Below are 22,438 nucleotides of genomic sequence, written 5' to 3'. Positions count from 1 at the left end.
TTACACCTGTTCTTGAGTCCTGAAAGTAACATACTTGTCTTTACTTTCTCGGGAGGTTAAAGAGGCCGAGCTTGTCACCGGATATTCTAACTTCTACCAATGCACGTTGAAACATCCTGACTGGTTGCATCATGGCTTGGCATGGAAATTCCAATGCACAGCAACACAAGAAGCTGCAGAGAGAAGTGGATTCTGCCCAGTACATCATGGGCGTATCCTTTGCTGCCAGTAGCAATAGATACAGGCTGTGCTGTCTCAAGAAGGCAACATCCATCATTAATGACCATTCCCATCCCGACCATGGCACCTTTTTGCAGGAGTATTGAAGCCCGAAGTCCCACCCCACCAGGCTCAAGAACAGCTCACACAAAATGCTGGTGGAATGCAGCAGGTCAGGCAGCATCTATAGGGAGAAGCGCTGTCGATGTTTCGGGCTGAGACCCTTTGTCAGGACTAATGAACGAAGGGCCTCTTACTATCTTGGTCCTATCTTACTACCTGGTCCTATCAACCCACAACTAGACCATAGCTCCCCCCCATATCTGTCCCAAATATGCACTTGTCCAAACTTCTCTTACATGTGGCAATTGAATGCATACCCATCACTTTAGCTGGCAGTTCGTTTCACACTTGCCCCACCCTCTAATTGAACAGGTTTTCCCTCAGGGTTGCCTTAAATATTTCACCTTTCACATTTAACCTATAGCTCTAGCCTCACCCAATCTCAGTGTGAAAGCTTGCTAACATTTACCCTATCTGTACCTCTTATAATTTTGTATAACCCTATCAAATCTCTTCTCATTCTCCTACAGTCAAGGGAAAAATATCCTTACCTATTCAATGTTTCCCTGTAACTCATATTTTCAGGACCTAGCAATATCATTGTAAATTTTTTCTGTACACTTTCCAACATATTGTTATATTGTCTTTAGGTGGGTGACTGAACTGCACTCAATACTCCAAATTTGGCCTCACCAAAGTCTTATACAATGTCAGCATAACATCCCAACTCCTACACACAACACTCTGATTTATGAAGGCCGACGTGCCAGAAGTTCTCTCTTTGACCCTACCTACTTGTGATGCAAGGAATTATGGATCTTTATTCCCAGATCCCTCTGTTCTACTGCACTCCTCGATGTCCTACTGCTCACCATGCAATTCCTATCCTGGTTTGTCCTTGGAAAGTGCAGCACCTCACACTTGTCTGCATTAAATGACTTTGTCAAGGGCCTTGCTAAAGTCCATGTAGACAACATCCACAACCTTTCCTTCATCAGCTTCACTGGTGACCTCCTAGAAAAACTCTATAAATTGGTTCAACATGATCTACTATGCACAAAGTCATGTTGACCATCCTTAATCAGGCCAAATGTGCTTATATCCTATCGCTTGGAATACTCTTCTTTGTTCTAATTATGTTCTTACTAGTAACAATTATGCATAATTGATGTTTAATTTGCTTTCCCAATGAGTGCTGTGTATATATGCCTGTGATGCTGGAAGATTTTGTGCATATGTGTACTTTGACTTTTGATTTTTCTGTGGTTCTATCCATAGATACCATCTCTAGCAAAAGGCAAAACTCTACAGAAGAAAAAGTAATTGTGTTTTAAAATGTATGATTCTCTGTGATCACTGCCACTTATCTGAACAAGTTGTTATTGCTTTGATCAGAATTTTTGCAGCTCAAACTTTTAGTTGGTTGCCTCAACTATGTTGAGGAATTGGATAGCAATCATGCAGCAAACTTCTCCCAGTGCTCTGCCTTGGTGTTACAGTGTCCAGTAATAAGGTAATTGAAGGACACAGCTGAGATAGTGTGTTTAACTTTCTGGTCCCTCAAGTGACCGCAGGCTAGAACAACCACCAATGCAGGATTGTTGCTTATTCAAAGTTATTTTTGAACTACAAAAATGTAAATACTGAATAATTTGACATTGGACTTAAATAGAACAATATTCTAAAGTGATTTGAATTGGCAGAAATTGTTAATGAAATTACTTTGAATGAAGAGTAATCTGTACCTTTGCACAGAATTCATCTATCTTCCATCCCTACATACAGATAATTAAAGACAATCGCCGTCCACCTCACTTCCTCTTCCCACTGGGAAGGAATTAAAATAATCAGCATTTTAGAATCTAAAATGCACATGCCATATACTTTCAAAATGGGGAAACACTGGTAAATAAAATTTGAGTCAAGTCATTGTCAAATAATTCCTGCTAAATGAAATAGATTAAGATCATCCAGAAACAATGCAGTTGCATTTTGAATTGTATATTGTGATTGTGAGAAATGGCAACAGTGGTTCCTTCACTGGAATTGGATACAAATATAAATGTGCTTGTTAACTATGCCGATCTTCAGGAGACATTTTAACAGACCTTGCCAACTGTAGGATGATGGTGGAAAATGGGTTCAATGACTGGGAGGAGAATATCATGTTATAAAATCTCCTGAGATAAATACATTAATTGGTGTTGGCACTCCTCAATGATATGCCTGTAAATTATATTATGTGTCGCTGTTCAGAGTTAGCAGCTACAAAGCTTCAGGCTTTGTAGCCAGGAATGTGATACACCCACTTTGGTACATTATTGTTTAATGTTTGCAAGTGTGGGAAGAATTTATGAGCAATCTTAAACATTTTTGCTACAATCATCACATTGTAAAAACTGAGTGTTTGTCAGCGCAACAGAAGAACCTACCTCAAAATTGACATGTCCATTAGGAAGGCGGTTTGCACAACCCTCATTTAAGAAATAAATGTCTTTTATCAGAAGGCTAAAAAATGGGATAACAATCTGGAAAATAAAATAATTACACATTTTCCATTTTTAAACATAATTGTAGTTTCATGATTAAGGATTATTACAACTGATAATTCAAGACTACTGTTGTTCACAATTCATATTAACTATTTTGAGTCTGGAATCAAAAACACTGCAAATTTTTGAATGGTATTGAACTGTGGATAGTCAATCTCATCTAATGAATTACATTAATAAGCTTGCAAAATGTTTAAGTATTTGGCAAATAAAGCTAAAGACAAATAAACAAGATAGTACATTTTGGTAGGAAGAATAAGACATTACTAATTACTTGGAAGTTGTGAGTCAAAATGGAATCAAAATAAACAACTGATCTAACAGTACAAATAACCATAGTTATTAAAAGTTATACTACTAGTTAGAAAGGTTATATTTTAAAAAAGTCAAGCAAAGGATAGAACTGAAAAGGAGGAATATTTATGATAAATCAGTTCTGAATTTTGGATACACCAAACTTAGAGAACTGCATGCAATCATGTTTGCCATCTTATAAGAATGATGTAGAGGCATAAGAAAGGATGTAGGGACAATGTGAAAGTGCACACATAAGTAAAGGAGCTCTCTTTTCCCTAAGGAAAGGTAGGTAAGTGGTGATCTAAATGAGGTCTTTAAACAGAATATTTCCTGATGGAGAGAATGTTTCCATTGATGAGAAAGAGTACAACTAGACATTTTCAATATAAGATAAACAACAAGATATACAACAGAGAATTGTTAAGAAACTTCTTTTATCCAGTGAATATGTAGCAGAATAGGGAAATTACTACAGCAGGAAATGGTTGAAATGGATAATGTGGTTACATTTAAGGTGAGGCTGGGCAAGCACATGAAGGAGACTATGCTGACACGTTTAGCTGAAGAAATATGGTAGGAGGTTCAAGCAGAACATAAACACCAGCATGGATCAGTTGGGCCACTGGCCTGTTTCTATACTGTACACCCTACGGAATGCATTTCAGGTTGTTGCTCTTTATTTCTTGATTGTAATAAATATAAATATGGCTATCAATAAGAGCAACCAGACAAAACATTTACTGCACATGGAAAAATGTGTATTTACACCCAACCCAACCTGAACCACTGGCTTGTAGAAATAAACTCAATGTTCATATCATGCTGTTGATTTAATCTAATTTAATTAGAATTATCACACATGGTCAAAACAAATCAATGTAGACTTGTTTCCTTTGCTCAGAATGCAGTTTGATAGTTTCGTAACAAGTTGCCAACATTGCTTTGAACTTAATATATTCTGAATTTAATTATGAAAGGGGGACCAGAATCTATGTACTCAATTAAGTTTGGATCTACATAGTTCTGCAGAACCTACTGAAGCAGTTAGGGATTGATTTTGTGCCTCAGTATACAGGTGGAGGAACCTGGAGTTTTCTTTTCCTGTGAGATCAATTGCAAAATTCTCACTTCAGCTTCACAAGGATGAATACATTACATGTAGATGATGGCAAGGAAAAATATAAAAAATAAATTTCCTTTGTTGTGCAGCAGCTCTTTTACTTCAAGTATCTTGCTGGACTTACCTTTTCTTGGTTACTGTGTGCGGTCAGTGACCGATGAGCAGCTCCACGAAGTGCTGTCCTATAGTTGTAGAAGTTTCCTGTAGGATCCATTTGATGCTGAACACAAATTAGAAAAGTTCTGATATTAGGATTTTCAGAGCTGGAATAAGAGTTGATCCACACACTAACCTAATTTTACTGTACTGACCTCAAGAATGAAAAATTTGGCTGTCTTAACTTTGCCCCATGTTTTTTTTAGTCGTGAAACAGGGCTCATGTTCATACCAGCTGTAGAAGGAAACCAAAACACATCACATTTTGGAATCATAGGAATTACTTCCTCAGCTTCCAGAGCAAAACAATGATTATTAAACACAGATTGAGTGATTGTTTCACAAAGCGCATTTATTCACTCAGCAAGAATAATTCTGACCTTCCATTCACCTGCGCTTTAATCTCCATCCCACCCTCACTCTGACTTTTTCACTTGGTTTCCTACACCATTCCAGTGAAGCACAGTATAAACTCAAGAAAGAGCAACTCATCTTCTTTCTAAGCAATATTGCAGCCTCTGAATCTCAATGTTGTATTCAGTAACTTCAGAAAACTGGTCTTTCCTGTTAGTGTCAGAACTGGGTAGGTCTACTACAAGGTCATCTACCAATGACCTTTTAGGTTTTGTGTCATTGTGTTATTCACCTTATACTTTCAGCACAGTTTATCTTCCTCTTTTACTGCTCTCCATTCCTCTCTCCCTATCTAGACAGATCAGTGATGGTTAACCAAATCACACTGAAAGCAAATGGACAACTTGGACAATGTTTGTCTCAACCCTTGGTCCTCCATATCTCTGCAAATCTGCTTGTTTTTTCTCACTTTTCCAGGCACTGACTTGAAATGTTTGCTTGGTTTCTCTCTCTACAGATGCTGCCTATCCTGTGAGGACCCCAAGAATTTGTGTTCAATTACTCTTCAAAACAATTGTTATACTTACATATAATTGCCATCAAGGAATTGAAGTTGCCGATATTAAAGCACTCCCGAGCGACATCAATAAAAAATTCTATTACTTGTGCTCTGTGTTTCTTCTTTGCAGGCTGAAATTTAAAACAAATTTAATAATGTCGTGCTACATATAATTTTATTAATTTTGATTTTATTTAAGGATATTGAGCCAAGTATTATTTAAAAATCTTGGGCAATATATTGTAAAAATAAAGTGCACTCACCATACATATTTCTGTAGCTACCAAATAGCAGAGTCTGTTGAACCATTTAACGTAAGCTTCAAGATTCTCTGTTTTCTTTTGTTCATTGAAGCAAGACTAACGAGAGAAAGAGTAAAGGTTCATTATGCAATGTAAACTATATAGCCAGAACAATAAATTGAACATCCTGAATTTTGGAGTCAATACGAAGTATATGATGTGTAATACACCATGCAGACAGTTTCCCAAGTTCTAGCAACCTTTTGAGCAATTGAGCAACTGCCCTGCACAGGGGATCGGCGCTGTTTGTGAGAAGCACCTCAACCAAATTGAATATTCCTCACTGAGATGTAGTATTGTAGGAAAGGCAAATGTGCTCAGAGCATGGATCAACACAGGAATTATGACATTGTAGCCATTAGTGATACATGGTCGCTGGAGGGGTAGGACTGATAGCTCAGTATTCTGGGGTTCCGTTGTTTTAGACGTGATGGAGCAGGAGGGATTAGTGGTGCTTCCAGTCAGGGAAAATATCATAGCAGTGCTCTGTCAGGTCAGACTAGAGAACTCGACCGTTGAGGCATTATGGGTGGAGATGAGAAATAGGAAAGTTATGATATACGGGGCTATATTACAGGCCACCCAACTGTCCTAGGGACTTAGAGGAACAAATTTATTAAGAGATCACAGACTGCTGCAAGGACCATAAGATTATTATGGTCATCAACTGTATCTGGTAACCCCAAACAGTCCTTCCAGGTGAGGCAACACTTCACCTCTGTTGGGATCATCTACTGTAACTGGTGTTCCCAGTGTGGCCTTCAGTATATCGTTGAGACCCAACATAGATTGGGAGACTGCTTTGCCGAGCACTTATGCTCCATCTGCCAGAACAAGTGGGATCCCCCATTTTAATTCCACTTCCTATTCCCATTCTGATATGTCTATCCATGGCCTCCTTCACTGTCGCAATGAAGCCACACTCAGGTTGGAGGAACAACACCTTATATTTGTCTGGGTAGCCTCCACCCTGACGGCATGAATGTTATAGGCAATAGACAATAGACAATAGGTGCAGATGTAGACCATTCGGCCCCTTGAGTCCGCACCGCCATTCTGAGATCATGGCTGATCATTCACTATCAATACCCAGTCCCTGCCTTGTTCCCATATCCCTTGATTCCCCTATCCATCAGATATCTATCTAGCTCCTTCTTGAAAGCATCCAGAGAATTGGCCTCCACCATCTTCCGGGGCAGTGCATTCCACACCTCCACAACTCTCTGGGAGAAGAAGCTCTTCCTCAACTCTTATTTAAATAACTGACCTCTTATTCTCAATCCATGCCCTCTGGTACTGGACTCTCCCAACATCTGGAACATATTTCCTGCCTCAATCCTATCAAATCCTTTAATTATCTTAAACGTTTCAATCAGATCCCCTCTCAATCTCCTCAATTCCAGCGTGTACGAGCCCAATCTCTCCAATCTCTCTGCGTAAGACAGCCCTGCCATCCCAGGAATCAACCTAGTGAATCTACGCTGCACTTCCTCAATTGCCAGAATGTCCTTCCTTAAACCTGGAGACCAGAACTGTACACAATATTCCAGGTGTGGTCTCACCAGGGCCCTGTACAAATGCAAAAGGACATCCTTGCTCTTGTACTCAATTCCCCTTGTAACAAAGGCCAACATTCCATTTGCCCTCTTCACTACCTGTTGCACTTGCTCATTCAGCTTCATTGACTGATGAACTAGGACTCCGAGGTCTCTTTGCATTTCTCCCTTACCTAACTCTACACCGTTCAGACAATACTCTGCCCTCTTGTTCCTGCTTCCAAAGTGGATAACTTCACATTTATTCACATTGAATGACATCTGCCAAGTATCTGCCCATGTTGATTTCCAAATTTCCGGTAATGCCCCCCCATCACCATTTCCCATTCCTATTTCCCTCTCTCAATTTATCTCCTTACCTGCCCATCACCTCCCTCTGGTGCTCCTCCCCCTTCTCTTTCTTCCATGGCTTCCTGTCCTCTCCTATCAGATTCCCCTTTCTCCAGCCCTGTATCTGTTTCACCAATCAACTTTCCATCTCTTCACTCCTCCCCCACCCCAGTTTCACCTTTCACCTCATGTTTCTTCCTCCCCTCCCCCACCTTCTTACCCTAACTCCTCATCCTTTTTTCTCCAACACTGATGAATTGTCTTGGCCTGAAATGTCCACTGGATTCTTTTCTATAGTTGCTGCCTGGCCTGCTGAGTTCCTCCAGTATTTTACGTGTGTTGCTTGGATTTCCAGCATCTGCAGATTTTCTTTTGTTTGAGGTTGTTATAGTAGGTGATTTTATCTTTCCATATATTGACTTGGAATCTCAAACTGTAAAAGGACTAGATGGGATAGCGTTTGTCAAATGTGTTCAGGGATGTTTCCTTCATCAGAGTGTAGAAGTCCCAACAGAGACCATGCAATACTGGACCTGCTGTTTGGGAATGAGACAGGGCAGGTGACAGAAGTTTGTTTAGGGGAACACTTTGTATCGAGTGATCACAATGCTATTAATTTCAAAGTAAATATGCAAGAAGGTAGGTCTGGTCCATGGGTTCAGATTCTAAACTGGAGAAAGGCAAATTAGATGGCATCAGAAATGACCTGGCAGGTGTGAATTGTGACAGGCTGTTTTCTGGCAAGGATCACCTAGAAACTGGGAGAACTTCAAAAATGAAATTCTGAGAATACAAAATTGTGTATACCTGTCAGAATGTAAGATAAAAATAAGAAGTGTAGGGAACCTTGGTTTTCAAGAGATATTGAGGCCGTGGTTAAGAGAAAAAAGGAGGTGCATAGCAGGTATAGGCAAGCAGGAACAAATGACGTGCTTATGAAGTACAAAAAATGCAAGAGAACGCTTAAGAAAGAAATCAGGAAAGCTAAAAGAAGGCATTAAGTTAAAGAAGACATGAAGTTGCCCTAGCAGACAAGGTTAAGGAGCACCCTAAGGGATTCTACAGGTACGTTAAGAGCAAAGGTATTGCAATGGATAAAATCAGTCCTTTGGAAGACCCAAATGGTAATCCATTTGTGGAGCCAAAACAGATGGGGGAGATGGATACTGAGAACATAGAAGCAAGGCAAAGCGGCATCAACTTCATGGACCTTGTGCAGATTACAAAGGAGGAGGTGTTTGCTACCCTGAGCATGTCAGGGTGAATAAATTCCCAGGGCCTGACAAGGTGTTCCCTCGGACCCTACGGGAGGCAAGCGCAGAAATTGCTGGTGCCCTAACAGAGATACTTAAATCATTCTTAGTGACAAGAGAGGTCGGAGGATAGCCAATGTTGTTTTGATGTTTAAAAAAGGCTCAGAACAGAAACCAGGAAATTATCGGTGGTGAGTCTGACATCAGTTGCGGAAAAGTTATTGGATGGTATTCCAAGGGACTGTTATTTGGATAGACATCGACTGATTAAGGGTAGTCAGCATGGCTTTGTCCATGGAAGTGACCAGGAAAGTGGATGAAGGCAAGGCAGTGGATGTTGTCTGGGCCGGTCAGGAAGGTTCAGCCGTTTGACATTCAAGATGATGTAGTACATTGGATAAGGCATTGACTTTGTGAGGTAGTAGAGGGTTGCCTCTCTGACCGAAGGCCTGTTACTAGCGGGGTACCATAGGGATTGGTGCGGGGTCCTTTGTTGTTTGTCATCTATATCAATGATCTGGGTAATAATATGGTTAACTGGATCAGCACGTTTGCAGATGACACCAAGATTGGAGTTGTAGTGGACAGTGAGGAAGGCTGTCATGGCTTGAAGAGGGATCGGCATCAGCAGGAAAAATGGGCTGAAAACAGATGGAATTTAATGCAGAGAAGTGTAAGCTTTTGCACTTCAGCAGGAGCAGCCAGGGTGGGTCTTACACAGTAAATGGTTGGAGTGCAGTAGAACAAAGGGATCTGGGAATACGGGTCCATAATTTGTGAAAGTGGCATCACAGTTAGATAGGATCATAAAGAAAACTTTTGGCACACTGGCCTTCATAAATCTATGTATTGAGTACAGGAGATGGGATGTTATATTGAAGTTATCTAAGACATTGATCAGGTCTAATTTGGAGTATTGCGTGCAGTTTTGGTCACCCACCTACAGGAAAGATGTAAACAAGATTGAAAGAGTACAGAGAAAATTCACAAGGATGTTGCCAGGTCTGAAGGACCTGAGTTATAAGGAAGGATTGAATAGGTTAGGACAGTATTATTTTGAACGTAGAAGATTGAGAGAAAATTTTAATAGAGGTACACAAAATTATGAGGGGTATAGATAGGCTAAATGTAAGCAAGCTCTTTCCACTGAGGTTGGGCGAGACTACAACCAGAGTTTATGGGTTAAGGGTGAAAGGTGAAGAGTTTAAGGGGAATATGAGGGGAAACTTCTTCACTCAGAGGGTCCTCAGAGTATAGAATGAGCTGCCAGTGCAAGTGGTGCATGCAAGCTCAATGTCAACATTTAAGATAAGTTTGGATAGGCACATAGATAAGTATGGAGGGCAATGTTCCTGGTGCAGGTTGATGGGAGAAGGCAGTTTAAATGGTTTCAGCATGGACTAGATGGGCCAAAGGGCCTGTTTCTGTGCTGTACTTCTCTATGACTCCAGGAGACATGTGGAGTATAAAGAAGAATTATAAATTACACTTAACAAATTTCATGTCACACGCCAGTGATAATAAACCTGATTTTGATTCTGAAACATGAACACAATGTGAAATAAAAATGGAAAAGACACAGGAGTGAGAAATAACAGAGAAATACAGAAAAGCCAACAAAAACATTTGAAAAGCATGTTCAATTGATTAATTGATTAATTTTGAAGGAAAATAGGGTTTACATTTCACCTGAGGATTGTTTGGCAGTAACAATGACAATATCCTGTTGAACAATTGAGCAAGTACTGCCATTATAGAATCAGAATCAGGTTTCATATCACCAGGATATGTTGTGAAATTTGTAAACTTAGCGGCAGCAGTACAATGCAATACATGATGATATAGAAATAGATAAATAAGTAACTGTAAGTTTATATGTATATTAAATAGTAAAATCAAAAATAGTGCAACAATGGAGAAAGGTGAGTTAGTGTTCATGGGTTCAGGAATTGGATGGTGCAGGAGAAGAAGCTGTTCCTGAATCTCTGAGTGTGCACTTTCAGGCTTCTATACCTCCATCCTGGCAGTAACAGTGACAAAGGGGGCATGTCCCGGGTAATGGGGGCCCTTAGTGCTGGACGCTGCCTTTATCTGGCATTGCTCCCTGAAGATGTCCTGGATACTACAGAGGCTAGTACCCATGATGGAGCTGACTAGTTATGCTTCTTTCAATGCTGGATCTGTGGGCAAAGGAATTTTGGAGATCGACCTAAAATGAACAACTTGGAACTGAGCTTCCGGATTTATTTAAGTAGCAGTGCATGCAACTTATCGCAACATAATGACAGCTATTTATCACATCATTGATTCATCCACTGCATGAAGCTGACAATTCAGTGCATTGCAGGCACAAAATACAATCTATTATGTGGAAGATGAATGGCTTAAAATGTACATTGAAATCATGAAGCACTAAGTATATAGAAAATACGGCATTTAGGAATATTATGATCTAAACAATATCCAATTCCCTCAATTTGCCAATACAATTCTTTTATTTTCCTTGCTCAGGAAAGGCACATCAGACTAAAAACCATTGGATCTCTTAGATGTGAACGTAAACATCTTGTGAAGTTACTTACGATTCTCATAAACAATATTACAGGGTTCATTTTTTCTAAATACTCAATGGCCACTTTATTAGGTGCACCTGTACACCTGCTTGTTAATGCAAACATCTAATCAGCCAGTCATGTGGCAGCAACTCAATGCATTAAAAGCATGGTGAAGAGGTTCAGCTGTTGTTTAGCCCAAACATCAGAATGGGGAAGAAATGTGATCTCAGTGACTTTGATTATGGGGAATGAATACTGGTGCCAGACAGGGTGGTTCGAGTATAACAGAGTATATGCTGAACTCCTGGTGTTTTCACATTCAACAGTCTCTAGAGTTTACAGAGAATGACGCAAAAATTTTTTTTAAAAATCCAGTGAGCAGCAGTTTTGTAGGGAAAATTGCCTTGTTAATGAGAGAGAATGGCTGGAATATTTCAAGCTAAGAGGAAAGTTACAGTAACTCAAATAACCATGCATTACATCAGTTATGCGCAGAAGAGCATCTCTGAAAGTTCAACACAGCGGTCCTTAAAGTGGATGGGCTACAGCAGAAGATTACTACAGTGGGTTCCACTTCTGTGGCCACTTTATTAGGAACATTCCTGTACCTAATAAAGTGGCCATTGAGTGTATATGTAAAAATAATTCTTGCTTTCTCAACGAGGCAGTGTAAGATTAGATCATGGAGCTTTTTATAATTGGAATGATGAGATGCTTTAAACATTCAGTTACTGTCTTCAGTTTTAGGCATCTTTCTCACAAATTACAAAGAACAGCATTAAACACTGCATTAATTATGCCGCATCAATGTCAAGCATACGTAAGGCAGTTTCCTTTGCCGGCAAATTTGAATAAGGGATCGTGTGCTGTAGTAGTATTTGAGCAACTCTAGAAAGAATGGTGATTCTATCCTTGACCCAGTTAACTTCAACAACTTTGTTATAATTAAAGAACACCAATTGCACAAAGTATTCTGAGTTTGGCTTTGATAAAATACAGATCAGAAAACAAATCGAAAATGAAATTTGTATTATTCCTCCTTCTTCCCACAAAGGAGTTAATAATGATCTGTCACTTTGCAAAACGCCCACTAGATGGTATAATGCTAAGGCTTGAATTCTAGCACATTTGTAAAAAATCTGTTAGTAGTGAATTATGGTTGTTACACTTTGTAATTCAACAGCATGCAAATGCTGTCTGCCTTTACTTGTCTTAAGCACAGATTATATACAATGATAAAGAATAAGACAAATGCAAATTGATTTAGAAAATATCTTGCATACAACATACCTGCACCTTACTGTCTTCTAAAGCATCTTTATTTACAAATGCTTGCACAAACTCTTCAGGTCCAATAAGGCTCAGTTGTTCCTTAGGAAAATTAAATAAATGTTAACATATTTAAGAAAGAAACTGATCAGTTATTTTTTATTGGCATTTGAAAAGCAAATTATGGTTTAAAAAATCTCACTTTCAATAAAATCTCTTTTCTTTCTTTCTAAATCTTTTTATTAATATTAATAATATGGACAGAATACAAATGATATATTGATAAAGAAATTACCAACATATAAATTCCATTACATATGAAAAAAACATACATAATAGTTACAATATAAATGAGTTTACCAAAACATAAGCCATAAAATATATGTATGAACATAATAAGTCTAAATATTTCATTATATGATATAAAGAAAACAGAAAAAAGAAAAAAAAACCAAAAAAAATATAATGCCAAACTAGCTAATCTAATCTAATAACTAATAACTAATATAGAAGAAAAAAGAAGCAAAAAAAAGAGAGAAAAAAAAGGGGGCTGTTTATAATATCTTACAAAAATAAGTATTCATCAATGCCGTCAGTTCCGGTCCTCTCAAAATACATAAGCTAAAAGCTGGGAAATCAAATGAACTTGGCACAGGGTCATATTACATCATATGAAAATGTTGAATAAATGGTCTCCATAACTTTTCAAATTTAATAGAAGTCTCAAAAGTACCACTTCTAATTTTTTCTAAATTTAAACATAACATAGTTTGAGAGAACCAATTAAATACAGTGGGAGGATCAATTTCTTTCCAATTCAACAATATAGATCTTCTAGCCATCAGAGTTAGAAATGCAATCATTCGACGGGCAGAAGAAGATAAATGCAGTGAGTCTAAGATTGGTAAACCAAAAATTGCGGTAATTGGATGAGGTTGTAAATCGATATTCAAAACCACAGAAATAATATCAAAAATATCTTTCCAATATTTCTCCAAAAATGAACAAGACCAAAACATATGAGTTAAAGACGCAATTTCAGAATGACATCCATCACAAATAGGACTAATATGAGAGTAAAAATGGGCTAATTTATCCTTGGACATATGGGCCCTATGTACAACCTTAAATTGTATTAATGAATGTTTGGCACATAACGATGATGTATTAACTAATTGAAGAATTCTATCCCAATTCTCACTAGAAATACTAAGACTAAGCTCTCTTTCCCAAACCTTTTTAGTCTTATAAAGAGACTCTGAACGTATCTTCATAATTATATTATAAAGTTTTGAAATAAGCCCTTTTTGAAAAGGGTCTAATTCAAATAAACTCTCCAAAATATCTGAAGGCACAAAATTTGGAAACGTAGAGAGTACAGAACTTAAAAAATGTCTAATCTGTAAATATCTAAAAAAATGAAATCTAGGCAAGTTATATTTGTTGGATAATTGCTCAAAAGACATGAAACAATTATCTAAAAATAAATCAGAAAATCTTAATAATCCCTTAGTTTTCCAAGCCGAATAAGCTTGATCTATAATGGAAGGGTGAAAAAAACAATTAGATACAATAGGACTATTTAAAACGAATTGAGTCAACCCAAAAAATCTCCGAAATTGAAACCATATACGCAAAGTATGTTTAACTATCGGGTTGTCAATTCGTTTTGGCAATTTCGAAAGAGCAAAAGGGAGAGAAGTCCCTAAAATAGAACCCAGAGCATAAGCTGATACCGATTTAGTTTCTAAACTCACCCAACAAGGGCCAAAAGATCCACCCCCATCTTTCAACCAACATAACAAATATTTAATATTAACTGCCCAATAGTAAAATCTGAAATTAGGTAATGCTAACCCGCCTTCCTTTTTTGTCTTCTATAAATATGTTTTACCTAACCTGGGATTTTTATTCTGCCATATATATGAAGAAATTTTAGAGTCAACATTAGTAAAAAAAAAGATTTCGGGATAAAAATTGGTATTGCTTGAAAAATATATAAAAACTTAGGTATAATAACCATCTTAATAGCATTAATCCTACCTATTAGGGATAAAGATAAAGGTGACCACTTAGTAAACAAACCTTTACTCTGATCAATTAAGGGTAAAAAATTAAATCTAAATAAATCTTTATGGTTTTTTGTGATTTTGATCCCTAAATAAGTAAAAGAGTCATTAACTAATTTAAAAGGCAAATTTCCATAAATTGGGACCCGTTTATTCAAAGGAAACAATTCACTTTTATTAACTTACACCCAGAAAACTCACTAAATTGAGCCAATAATGATAAAACTGCTGGAATGGATTTCTCCAGGTTAGAAATGAATAGTAATAAATCATCTGCATACAAAGATAACTTATGAATATCTGTCCCATGATTAATACCCAAAATATCCTGTGATTGTCTGATGGCAATTGCCAAAGGTTCTAAGGCAATGTTAAATAGTAATGGACTAAGAGGTCATCCTTGTCTAGTGCCCCGAAATAAGTGAAAAAAGGGAGATCTTTGATTATTGGTAAACACTGAGGCTACTGGAGTATGATAAATCAATTTAACCCATGATATAAATATCAGACTAAAATTAAACTTCTCCAACACATTAAATAAGTAAGGCCATTCAACTCTATCAAATGCTTTCTCCGCATCTAATGAAATCACGCATTCTGAAGTGTCATGTGAGGGAGTATAAACAATATTCAACAATCTCCTAATGTTAAAAAAAGAATAATAATTTTTAACAAAACCAGTTTGATCATCTGAAATAATTTTGGGTAATACCTTCTCCAATCTAGATGCCAGTAACTTGGAAAAAATCTTGGAGTCTACATTCAATAAAGATATAGGTCTATAAGAAGCACAGTTAGTAGGGTCTTTATCTTTCTTCAATATTAAAGAAATGGAAGCTCTATAAAAAGATTGTGGCAAATTCCCCAATCTAATGGCTTCCTCAAAAACCTTACCTAACCAAGGGGAAAGAGTAGCGGAAACATTTTTTAAAAATTCAACTGTATAACCATCTGGACCCGGTGCTTTCCCGGAATTCATTGAGGAAATAGCCCCCTTAATTTCTATATCCGTAATAGGAGTATCCAATATCAAAAGATCATCAGATGATAATCTTGGAAAATTTAATTTCCCAAGAAAATCAGACATGGTATTATGATCTTGAGGAAATTCAGATTGATACAGGGAGGTATAGAAGTCTTGAAATGCCTTATTTATCTCATCATGATTAACTGTCAGACTCCCATTCTGCTGACCAATCTTAGTGATTTGAAGTTTAACCAAAGAATTCTTCAATTGACTAGCTAATAGTTTACCAGATTTATCACTATGTATGTAAAAATCAGATTTAGATTTCAATCGAGGATGTAAGTAATAAACTATGTTCCATTTGAAGTTCAACCCTTTGTTTGTAAAGCTCCTTACTAGGAGCAATCGAATATTTCTTATCAATCTCTTTAATTTTATCAACCAATAAGAGAGTTTCCTTCTTAGTACGTTTCCTCAAACCAACAGAATAAGAAATAATTTGTCCACGTATATACGCTTTAAAAGTGTCCCAAAGTGTTCCGCAGGAAATATCATCTGTAGAATTAGTTGAAAAGCAGAAGTCGATCTGCTCCTCCATAAATTTTATAAAGTCAGAGTCTTGCAACAAGGTAGAGTCAAATCGCCATTGTCTAGCATTAGAAGCTGTATCCGTAAATTTCATAGAAAGTAATAATGGAGCATGATCAGAGATAGCTATAATATCATAGTTACAACCGATTACCAATGGAATAAAACAAGAGTCTACAAAAAAATAATCAATTCTCGAATAAGAGTGATAAACGTGAGAACAAAGAAAACTCTTTGTCATTAGGATGCCGGAATCTCCAAATATCAAAAACTCCACTGTCAGTCAAAAAAGAGTTAATACAAGTGGCCGACTTATTAGGTAAAGTCTGAATAGATAAAGATTTATCCATCAGAGGATTTAAACAACAATTAAAGTCACCACCCATTATTAACTTATATTCGTTTTGATTGGGTAAAGAGGTAAATAAAGACTTAAAAAGTCAGGACAATCCACATTTGGAGTGTAAACATTAACCAAAGCAACCTTTTTATTACAAAGTAAACCCGTAATTAACAAAAATCTGCCATTCGGATCCGAAAAAATATCATGTTGAACAAATGAAATAGAGGAGTCAATAAAAATTGAAACTCCTTTTACTTTAGCATTCAAATTTGCGTGATACTGTTGACCCCGCCAAAATCTAAAAAAACTAAATTTGTCCTCCTTCCTCACATGAGTTTCTTGTACAAAAATGATATGAGCATTAAGTCTTTGGAATACTTTGAAAATCTTCTTTCGTTTAATTGGATGATTTAAACCATTAGTATTCCAAGACACAAAATTAATGGTCTGAGCCATAATTCTAAAATCAACCCTTTGGTATAGAAAGGGTTAACCAACTTATAAACTCATGAACCCGGAAGAGGAACAAAAGTAAAGAGAAGACCCGGAAGTGACGACAACACAGACATATTTGAAGTTCAAAAACAGCCCAAATAAAAAAACTTAACACAAACTGGTACAAAAAAAATAGAATTAGAAAACAGACCATCCCCCCACCCCCCGAGAAAAAGAGAAAAAGCCAAAATATGACTTAAAAAGGGAAAAAAGTAAGACTAATCCTACCCCCATGTCAGCTGAAGAACACTCCATAGATAAAGGATATATATAAAAGAATCACCCCAACTTTAAGAACTAAAATTGCTACAATAAAAACCATATTTCTAAGTATAGTTAGTTGTAAGAAGAATAAAAATACAATCACTAAAAAAAATTATCAATCGGGCTCTAGCCCAGACAAAACAAAAAATATTTAAGCTATGATAAGCGATGCATTGTAGGAAAAGGCGAAAAAAATAAAAACATAACGCCATCTTAAGAAAAACCAAAAATCTTTTTCAAAAAACCACCATCTTAATCAAAGAAAAATTCACCTTCAAAGAATTAAAAATATACCTTCGAAGGAACAAAGTTAATGGACAAGTATGTAGTTAAATGATTAAAGTATATAAGGCAAAACAATTAATATGACGAAAACACACTTTAACTTAAGTATAAAGTATAGGATGAACCTACACCAATAACCAGATTTTAATTCTGGTTTAAGAGATCGAGAACCATCTTACAAGATCAGAATCGTTCATTTATTAGAGACTGGTGTCTGTAGCAGTAGGGAAGTTCTCCTCCAGATATTTTCTCGCTTCTGAAGTTGAAATGAAAACCTGTCGTGGAGCATTCAATGGAGAAATTCGGAGCTTCGCAGGGTATAGAAGCGCAGGTTTCAGATTTTTCTCATAACATTCAGCCATCAACTGTTTAAAAAGAAGCCTTCTTTTTAAAAGGTCAGGACTAAAGTCTTCGACCAGGCGGAAGCAAAATTCTTTGAATTTAATCATTCCTGCTCGACGAGTTGCTCTTATAAGTTGTTCTTTGTCATGTACATAATGAAACCGGACAATTACCACCGAAGGTTTGTCTGTAGCACTCGGTGATTGACGCCAAATTCTATGTGCCCGATCCAATAAAGGAGGGTTATTCGGGAAAATCGTCGGAAACGCTTCTTTTAAAAGTTGAGCAAAATATTTCGAAGAGTCATCTTTTTCTATGCCGTCTGGAAGACCAAGTATACGTAAGTTCTGTCTTCTGGACCGATTCTCAAAATCGTCACTCTTGGCTTTAAGGGCTTCCATCAGCTTAATGGTCGAAATTAAATCCTGTTGCAGTTTTTCAATAGTCAAATCTCGCTTCCGAGCATCTTCTTGCAGAGACGCAATAAGAGCTTGTTGCTGAAAATCTCATGTTTCTTTTGCTGTCATAAGTCAATTCTATAACTGGACACTATCATCAAGTTCAGAAATAAAAAAATACAACAAAAGTAAACCTGTTAAAATTGTCTTTAATTAAATGTGCCGGAAATACTTTTTGGTAGATTTACTTTCTCATGGCAGCTCTCTATCATGACCTACTTACACTGACTGTAACCCTGGTATTTTCCCCCTCTACCCTCCACACCGATCATTTTCAGCATTCTATACTCTCCAACCCAGGGCTTTCAGATCCCAAATCAATCTTGACTGACCTTCCAAGAAGCTGTTTTAATATCTTAGTTAAATGTGTAAGACTTATTCTATTGTTCATGCACCTTGGGCCTCATGCAGAATAAATTTTGCAGCAGCAGGCCCTCAAAAAAGGCACATTTTATGTCATGCCAAGCACTGCCTATCCTGCACCAATGAGATGCTAGACTGCTTTTTTACCCTGAATTTTTTTTTAAATCAGCGGTAATCAAATGTGCAGGATGACAAATCTAGTGGAAGTGAATGCTGGAAAAAAGTACGAGATTTTACATCAACTACTATTCGAAAAACAGGAAGCAAAACATACCTCACACACGAGCGTAATCTAGAAAACATTATATGTGACAGACTATAGAACAATACAGGAACATGCCTTTCGGTCTACTATTTCTGTGCCAAACATGATGCCAGTCTAACTAATCCCATCTGTGTGCACATGGTCTATATCCTGCTGTTATCCTGCCTGTTCATGTGTCTGTCTGAATGCCTTTTACTACATAACTTGCTAATATATCTGCTTCTCCTGGCAGCAGGTTCCTGGTACCAATCAATCTCCATGTAAAAGAAACTTGCCTTGTACATCTCTTTTAAACTTTCCTGCTTTCTCCTTAAACCTAAGCTGCCTAATATTTGACTTTTCCACCATGGGGTAAAAGACTCTGACGACCTACCTCAACTATGCCTGTCATGATATTATATGATTCTATCAGGTCATCCTTCGGCCTTCAATGCTCAAAGAAAACAATCTAAGCTTCTCCAGCCTTTCCTGGTATCTAATATACTCCAATCCAGGCAGCATACTGGTGAACCTCTCCTGCCCCCTCTCCAAAGCCTGACATTTCTCCTATGATGTGCTGACCAGAACTGCACACAGAACTCCAAACATGGCAGAAACAAGGTTTTATACAACTGCAACAAAATGATTTGCTGATTATTTGGCAAATAATACCCAGCCAATGAAGGCAGTATACCATGCACCTTCTTTACTGGCCCACTCAGACAGCATTGGACTTAAATCTCAAGATTCCTCCGTACATTAATGCTCCTAAGGATACATACGTGAATAATATTGCTGAAAATGCTTTATGAAAGTAGTTATCCTACTTACCAGTTCTATACGAGTTAGCTGTTGTGCCAGTGTATAAGGGCCATTGCAGATGCTCAGTATATCTCTTTGAATAGATGGGGGTTTTGTTTTGATAACAACCAATTTATCATTCATGCTAGCATTAACCTTGACTGTATTTTCTTCACCTTTATTTAGGTTTGCCAATTTTTGGTTCAGGGTTTGCAAAAGCTGATTCATTGTCTTCCAATAACTCTGGGAGAGAATAAAAAGTGGCATGTGAAATATGAAAATAACTATATATACCAGCAGGAAAAACATTAATTGCTGGAAATACTCAGTAGGGCAGGCAGCATCAATGGATGTACAACAAAGTCCAAGAACACCAACACTCTACTTGCTTTAAAATACCCAAAAATATCCATCAAAACAATAATGTAATCATTCATAGTTGGTCACTGGATTGCAAGAGAACTTTGGCTGTTTTTCCATCCGAAAACTTGAGTGTGCCACATTATATCCTGTCCCAGTTGAAAGAATAACACATTTTATATCTATTTCAATACAATTTCAGAGTAGAACACTTTAAATGCTATGAACAGTATGAAATATGCTAATTAAACTTCATAATTTTTAGTAGATTGGCGTTACAACCATGTCTGCAGTTCTGTTCTTGTCCTATCATTTTCTACTTGAATTGTTTATCAGATACTGTGAAATAGGTGCTTTGATAGGAGCCAAATTTTTGCACCGTTTTCAGTTGCTTTATTGCTTATTACAGCTACCAATTCCTTTCTGATATACGTAAAGCATTTTATCAGTCATCAGGAGCAAATAAAGCACATGCATTTTAATTGTTCTGTAATCCTCCTCAATGATGTGATAGATATAATTGGATGCCGTCAATTCATACAGCATTGAAAACAGGTAATAAACTCAAAACAGTAAACAAATAAATTTCATTTATATTGTACCATACTATCAATTCAAAAGTGCTTCACCCTTTGAAATGGAGTCATTATTGCTCTGAAGGCCCCCAAGCAATCATTAGAATAACAATTTGATACGTTCTAGATAAACATTTTCTTAAAACATTAATGAGGGCTTGCTGCTCTTTCACTGTTGCCAAGAGATTGTTGACATCATGTGGTGAACTATGTGCCTGTCGGGACACGCCCCTGCTGACTGCTCCTGTGGCTCCTCCCACTGGCCCCTGTATAAAGGAGACCTGCGGCCTGAAGATCGGCCTCAGTCTCCAGGACCTTGTATGATAGACACTCACTCCTGGTTCCTTCTTCCAGTCAATAAAAGCCGATATCTCGCCTACGTCTCAGTGTGAGTTATTGATGGTGCATCACATCAACTTGAAAGGGAGCTTAACATCTCATTGAGCAACAGAGTACTGCATCAAAGTGCATTTTCACCAAGTCTTGGCGAAAGGATGAACACAAAAAAATTGTAACAAAGCAAGCGTGCTATAATGCTATCTGCTGCATATGAACTGTCTTAAACCAATGGCAGAAAATAGATTTAAGACCAAATATGTTTTTTAGATTAGCAAGTACAGTATGAGTCAAATAACCAATTTCTGTACTCTAAATTTCTAGTAATTATGTGATGATAACAGTAACTAACAGGAAGTGTTTCAGGGAAGCTGCAAAACCCGGTAAATGTCAAATACATTCTTTGATAGTTTGCTTTTTCTACCTGATAGTAACAATTTTTTTTCATTCCCTGACAGTCTGTGTGTTTATTCAAGTCTGAAAGCCAATGGACTGCGGTCATAAATCTTTTGCAGTGGCAACTGTAGCCTAGTTAGTAGCTCTCTTGTCTATGCATCAGAGAGTTGCTGGTTCAAGTCTCTTTCTTGGGAAAACAAGACTGACACATCCGTGCACTACAGAGAGAGTTTGCCATTGTGATAAAATGTTATTTTTGGATTAGATGTTAAAACTGAGATACTCGCTGTTTCTCTGTGCTGCATATAAAAGATTTCATTGTAATATTTTAAAAAGCACATTTCTTGCAAAATATTTTAACTTTGCCCAACCTTCAACGTCAGTTTACCAAACCACTGATGCTTGCTGAACCTTACTTTGCATAAATTGATTGGCATTTTCGGATTTGATTTACAATACTTCAGAAGCATTTTATTAACTGTATAGCATTTTGTTATGTGTGTTCTTTCAGAAATGTAGAAAAAATTGTTTTCTTATTCTCACTGCAAAAAGATTTTAGATGCAGATCTCACAAACTATTAGAATTACTGAGGCCATGTTCTTCACCGACTCTGAAATATGCAGTTGCTAGGGTTTTACATCACTTGGGTTGGGAATGTGCACGGTACGCTTCTGATGCAGTGCAGAAACAGTTTTGAAAAGGTGCATGTCCTGGCCACTTTATCAATGCTATGCATTAATATTAATATTATATTAAAACATTAAGCATTTATTTTACAGGACAGATCTATGTGCTCATGTATGAACACTGATACGTAATATTCTCTCCTAGCTTACAGTAGCAAGGGGGGGATCCACAGTAATGTACAGATGATGCCAGCTGTATCTTGCACCACAAAATTCCATCATTTATTGACCTTATTGACTTTATTTCTTACATCCTTCATATACATGAGTAAAAATCTTT

The 22,438-nt window shown here is 37.2% G+C and overlaps 1 protein-coding gene across 5 annotated transcripts in view; it reads right to left on the bottom strand.

The window, feature by feature from the left end:
* LOC132405492 (ras-GEF domain-containing family member 1C-like) overlaps positions 1-22,438 on the bottom strand; it is a 61,464-nt gene that overhangs the window by 12,316 nt on the left and 26,710 nt on the right. For 4 of the 5 annotated variants that reach the window (XM_059990342.1, XM_059990340.1, XM_059990339.1 and 1 more), the window contains 7 exons: positions 19,835-20,047; positions 12,607-12,687; positions 5,584-5,679; positions 5,349-5,451; positions 4,563-4,642; positions 4,376-4,471; positions 2,715-2,810 (listed from right to left, as the gene is read on the bottom strand). In XM_059990342.1, the coding sequence (XP_059846325.1) occupies positions 2,715-2,810; positions 4,376-4,471; positions 4,563-4,642; positions 5,349-5,451; positions 5,584-5,679; positions 12,607-12,687; positions 19,835-20,047 (765 nt within the window). Of the gene's footprint in view, positions 1-2,027; positions 2,110-2,714; positions 2,811-4,375; positions 4,472-4,562; positions 4,643-5,348; positions 5,452-5,583; positions 5,680-12,606; positions 12,688-19,834; positions 20,048-22,438 lie in introns of all 5 variants that reach the window. The other variant, XM_059990344.1, reaches the window with a different exon arrangement.

Source organism: Hypanus sabinus, chromosome 15 (assembly GCF_030144855.1).
Source record: "Hypanus sabinus isolate sHypSab1 chromosome 15, sHypSab1.hap1, whole genome shotgun sequence".
Lineage (NCBI taxonomy): Eukaryota > Metazoa > Chordata > Chondrichthyes > Myliobatiformes > Dasyatidae > Hypanus > Hypanus sabinus.
The sequence above is the reverse complement of the archived record's forward strand: the minus strand, read 5'-3'. Positions and strand labels throughout refer to the sequence as shown.